Source organism: Pelecanus crispus, chromosome 4, assembly GCF_030463565.1.
Source record: "Pelecanus crispus isolate bPelCri1 chromosome 4, bPelCri1.pri, whole genome shotgun sequence".
NCBI classification, from domain to species: Eukaryota; Metazoa; Chordata; class Aves; order Pelecaniformes; family Pelecanidae; genus Pelecanus; species Pelecanus crispus.
The window spans coordinates 19,064,220-19,070,219 of NC_134646.1; the positions used below are offsets into that span (position 1 = coordinate 19,064,220).

The window sequence follows — 6,000 nt, forward strand, 5'->3', positions numbered from 1 at the left end:
AAACATTTGCAGCTAAGGACTCTGTTTGAGAAATGAGAAAATTTTTAAAAAGGAACTTCTAGCAATGTTTTAGTGTTTCCTGTCAGCAACAGCAGGTCTCAGAGGAAAGTAATCTCAGAATTTAGAGTGAACCAAGATTTACCATATCTCCCACTGAAAATCACATATAGGAGTCTTTGGAAAATTAAATATTTCTCCTGTTCTATTTTTAATTCCAATCAATTTCAGAGTTTGTCTGACTCGCAGTTACTAAACTAGCAGGATTGTACCAAAGCAAGCTGTACTACAGACAGCTGACACTCTAGAAGACACAAGACTAGATAAGCCAAGGAAGCCACAGCAGACTTCATACGTAAACCTCAAAAGAAGAAGGTGGCACTAACCAGGAACCTAAAAAGGTAAACTGTGGAAGTAGAAATAAATAAATGACATCACAACTGCTCAGCCTCTTGAACGCAGGAAGACAAGAAGGCATTTGTATGAAATGCAAGGAAAAAAGTTCCCCTGTAATAGGGACTGATGAGACCTGACTGACCCAGAGAAATCAGTTTTGTTTGTGCTACACTAACAGTTCATTGACAGTTAACTGATAATGGTTATCAAGGACTGAGAGAAAGGAAGTGAAAGAGCAGAAACTATACATGCCTCCCTCAATGTGCCAGACTACAATTCAGATTTTACAGAGGTTGGAAACTGAAGTGACAACAGCCTGTATTTGTGGCAAGGACAACTCCAAGAAGGTCGCAGATTAAGAACAGCCAGAGTTTAAGGATAGCGACGTTAAAACCAACAAGGAAACAAGAGAGAAGAGGAAGAGAGACAACCACAGGTAGGATCCAAAAGCAAAATATTTGGCAAGCACAGAAGAATGTGCGTCTTCAGCATCAAGTTCACCTCAGTAAAGAAGGGAACAAAAGAGTCTCCAGGATTTAGAGAAGGGAAAAGAGCCCATCCACAAAATAGATGGATTCTGTAAAGAACAGAAGAGAGACGAGGAACCTGGGGAAGGAAAAACCTGTGATAAACAAGGGAAAAACTGGGATCTAGGAGAAAAGAGTAGCCAAGATGTACTCATACAGATGGAAATCACAAAAACCATTCATCTTTTCGAGAAATCTAAATGGTACCTGAGATTAGTTAGGCAAGAGCTGATTTTGACGGAGTAAGAAGACAACTTGTGGCTACTGATTTGTTTTTCAGAATGCTTCAACACACAAGCTGAATGAAGGACAGTGAGAGAGAATAATAGTGCAAACACATGAGGCAACTACAACTAGGCTTCAACAGGGTCAAGTGGAGAGACCGAGAATTAGGACAAAGCCAGCAAGTGCTGTAAAGGAAGAAAAAAAAGTGTAGTAAGAAAGAAAGGGGAAAAAGACAAAAGGGAGAAACAACAGAGAAATTAAAACTCAACTGTTCTTTTTAATCTCTGAAGTCTAATCAAAGTCTAAGGAAAGACTGCTGTACAGAAATAGGACATGCATGCTGCACTAGTTTTTCTTAAACCCAGTTATATCACCAGTTGCAACTTCCATAGATACAATGCTACTGCAAGTAACTACCACAAGGGCCAGGAAAAAATTTCTTCTCTGCCCACAGATTACAACTACGTGCTGAAGCAGCTACAGTGGATACATTCCCCTTTTCAGAAGCATCAGCCACCTGTAACCACCAGAGGGAGATTTCTAAGCATAACTGCATCAACATAACCTTCACGGGCTCAAACCAAGATTAAGATTACATTGTGCTAATTTGTAAAAACAAATTAAGAAAGTCCATAACTAAAGGGCATACAATCCAAGCAGATAAATTAAAGAGGAAGCAGATGAACTGAGCTTACTTCCCCCAAACTCACACAACAGGTTACCAGTAGAACTAGGAATAAGACCTAGGGCAATGGAATGACATTTAGGGGATCTACCTGGTAAAGCATGCTACCTAGTAGACTGAAAACCCTATTAATACAATGCCTTGACTAGGATTAATTTTTCTACATGGCATGTAAGCAGTTCAATGTCTAACACCATCATAAGCCATACTTTCAACAAAACATCAGGCTAAAAAAAGAGAAAGCTGAGCTGATCTTCCTGTCAAGTTTTAGCATTTCAGTTTTTGGATGATTCCAGTTCTTCATGCTAGCATATACAAGCACAAATCCACCACCCAAGAGGAGCTTCGGGAAAAAAAGGAAAGCTAGATCTGTACCTACTGCTCTTTCAAGACCCTAAAACTATGATCAAAGTTATTATTTACAATGAAGTGGCAGAGTAACTGAGTGACATAAGACATCGGGAGGATTTAGCTGCTATTAATTCCAGTGACAGTCATTACAGTCCTGCCTCCAAACAAAATCTCAGTGCCTGAGCACAAGGGAATCATGAAATATGAATGGCACTGTACAAGTGGCTATTACATCTTCCCTACAGATCGCTTGTTCAAAATCCCCTTGTCCAAGAAGAGGGATTCAGACTCAATACACAGGAAAAGGGCTACAAAGGCAATGAGAATATAGAGAATTTATCACAAGAGGAGATTAAAATTAAGCTCATGTAGACTAGCAAAACCAAGTCTGACAGGAAATACTATGATTGTTATCTCTAAATAAGCATCAGTACAATAAATATGAAGAAGGGAGAGGAGTTGTTTAGACTCAAGGACAGTGCTGTTGCACAAACAAGTGGGTATAAACTTGCTACGAGTAAGTTTAGGTTGGAAATCAGATGACTGTAATAACAGCAAGCTCTGCAGGAAAGCTCTGTGACAGTCTACATGCAACTGTGGATTGCACTTCAGAAAAAGTGATAATAGAAGGAAATCTCCAACGGCAGGTTTATCGACTAACACAACAGTACGCGAGGAGAAGGGGAAAACTGAAAGGATTCCAACGGAAGAAAAGCTTCTGTTGTGCTAGAACCAAAAGGTCTTGGGAATACAAAATATGAGCAATCAATTCAAATAAAGAAAACACCTCCTGCATATTCTCTAGCTTACCCTGTTAAACACTGGCAACATCATGTAAAGTTTTTCTTCTTGTTCTTTCTGGGTCATGTGCCGCGGAGGATGACAGAGCTCTGTGAAGAGGCGACGCAGATGCATCAAGCCCAGTGCGTTATCCTGGGGGCTACACTCCTCCTGCCGTGGCCGGCCCATGATCCTCTTCACCATATTCATCTTGACTGACTTCTGGAAGCTCCCTTGTATCCTGTTCAGAAAGGAAAACGAACTTACTGAGTACAACAGATTGAGGCATTATTCCATCAAAGCCTTTAAATAGGTAGCACCGTCTCTCACAGTAAGTACCACACTGCAGTTAAGAGCATTAGCTAATTTTATATGCTAGGCATTGATTAGTACATGCCTAGGGGATTTAAAGCTAACAACTTGAAACAGGAAAATATCTAATACTCTTCAGCACAAAGCATGACTGACCAGGCTTCGAACACCACAAAACGTTCTGGTACTTTTTATTAGATTATTTGTATGATTCTTTGATGCACATTCCACAGCATTTACAGCAGTGTTATCTACATATTGCAAAGTATTCTCAAAATAATTCTAGAATAAAATCAGTAACAGTTAGGTACTTTAAAATCTAACCAAACTAGACCTTCAAACTCTTTCAGACATTGGCTTTATCATACAGAGGCATGCTTGAATTTTTTTCCTGACTTTCCTACAGCAAATAGACAAGGCTATCCAATGGAGCAATCGTTCATCTTGCACCTCAGCTGTCGGGTCTGCAGAAGAACACCTCAGTCTTCTCCCTCCTGAAGCACAAGAAACTTGTTTTAGAATCACAGAATGGTTTGGGTTGGAAGAGACCTTTAAAGATCATCTTTTGCAGTGGATGTCAGGGTGGCTGAAGTCCCCTAGCAGAATCAGGGCCTGCAAGTGTGATGCTTCCTGTAGTTGAAGTAAGAACGCTTCATCAACGACCTCCCCTTGATATGCAGTCTGTAGTAAATATCAGCCAGAAGGTTTCCTTTGTCAGCTTTGTCTCTAATTTTCATCCATAAGCTTTCAACCTGTGCAGTGCTGTTTCAAAAAGAGCACTGTGCAGTCAATCCATTTTTTTAACAGAGAGGGCAACACCCCCACCTTCCTTGCCTGTCCCTCCTGAACAGTTTCTAGCCATCAATTGCAGTACTCCAATCACATGATTCATCCCACCAAGTTTGAGTGACAGTGGTCAAATGACAGCTTTCCAGCTCCTCCTGGTTGTTACCCATGCTGTGTGCATTGGCATAGAAGCATTTCAGTTTGACTGTGAACTCTCTCACCTTTTTGGTGGAACCTTTTGGAGGGTTGGGGCACATTCATCACTGCTCTGGTGGGAGCACTCATCCACCCTGCTGCTTGTGAGTACACAAGTGTCCCAGCTTTGGGCCCTATCCCCCAAGCTTAGCTCATTAGTTTAAAGCATGATTCACTAGGTTAGCCAATCTGCCAGCAAAGATTCTCTTCCCTCTTCTAGGTATGTGGATCCCATCTGTCCCCAGTAATCTGTACTCATCGAAGAACGTCCTGTGATCACAGAAGCTAAAGCCCTGCTGACAACACCAGCTACAAAGCCAGGTGTTCATCTGCATGATGTGTCGAGCTCTGCCTGCACCCTTATCTCTGACCGGCAAGATAAAGTTGAAGATCACTTGGGCTCCTATCCCCTACACTCATGTCTCCAGGGCTCTGAAGTCCTGCTTGATCTTGCCCAGGTTCTACTTTACCATGTCATTGGTGCCAACGTTTTAAAACATCTCACAGATATGACATAGCATCTGTATTTAGCCCTGCATTAGTCTTCAAAACAACATGTACCAAATCTTCTGAATGTGAGACTGAAGTCTATGAAGCAGGACCTTGCTCAAGAGTTGAGAGGGTCACAGCAGATAAATCCCTCAACAGATGTAGCCAATTGGACACAGTAGCAAAAGAGGCCATTCTCACAACTATGTTCAAGTAAGGGAAGGAGTAAGGGGCAACAGGGAAACAGTTTTGGCTCCATAATTGACGTTAAGAACACCAACAATGAAATACTCCACAGAATTGTAATGTCTGCCTCTTGCCACTTAAAGGTGGTTGGAAAAACGAAGATCAGTAACAGCTATAAAAATTATTCAAGGGTAGAAAATGCCTCACAGCAAGAAATTTAAAGCACTTAATTATTTAAATTATCAAAAAGAGAGGCTATCATGAAGGGTCAATTATTAAAAGGAGAAGTGATTCCAAAGGTGCTGTGATTAGAGTAACGGAGGGAAAATACCCATTACTGAAGAACTCAAACCCAGAGATTAAGCTGTGAGGAAAGACAGTAGTTGGGTGCTAAAGCCAGGAAAATAACACCAGCTACAAACAAGGACTACACTTTTAAAACTGAAGATAATTAACCACTAGTAAGAAGTATTAACAAAAGAAAAACATTCTCTCTCTAACCCAAGAATGAAATACCTTTCTGGAATGTGTTCATAAAACAACATTTTACTAACATGCAAGAAAAATTAGGAACTGATGCTAATGAATGTTTTGCTACAATGCAAAAAATGATTTTTTGCAAAACAAGACGACATCAAAAAAGCTAGGCTAATGTAGAAGCCAGCAACTGTCAGCCCATGCTGGAAATTTGCAGCGGCTTTTCACATTTGAAGAAAAATGAGATAGAACGGGATGTCATCTTTTAGTGTATTATCCCTAAGAAATAACACAGGTAACAGACTTCAAATCAGCATGATTCATGCAGTTAAAACCGAAACAGCACAGTTTCTGGGACTTCCTCCAGAAACCCACACCTTTTGCCCAAACTCTTCAGTTTGGGAACTCTTCTCTTGCTGTAATAACATGTAAACAAACAGAATACCACATCCAAGCTCAAAGAGCCAAAACTTCACTGCCTAAGTAGCAAGAAAAAAGTCTGCATTTTCTTTTTCATAAATCCTTTCAAGATAACATTAAACTTCTTTTTATGATTCACAAAATGCTGAGAACTCTAAATCCAACACCTAAAAC

At 40.4% G+C, this 6,000-nt stretch overlaps 1 protein-coding gene across 1 annotated transcript in view; it reads right to left on the minus strand.

Moving 5' to 3' along the window:
* Positions 1–3,171, minus strand: part of WDFY3 (WD repeat and FYVE domain containing 3) — a 122,013-nt gene extending 118,842 nt beyond the window's left edge. Inside the window, exon 1 of the mRNA XM_075708881.1 lies at positions 2,992–3,171. Coding sequence (XP_075564996.1) covers positions 2,992–3,171 — 180 coding nt within the window. The remainder of the gene's footprint in view (positions 1–2,991) is intronic.
* Between the last annotated feature and the right edge of the window lie 2,829 nt (positions 3,172–6,000).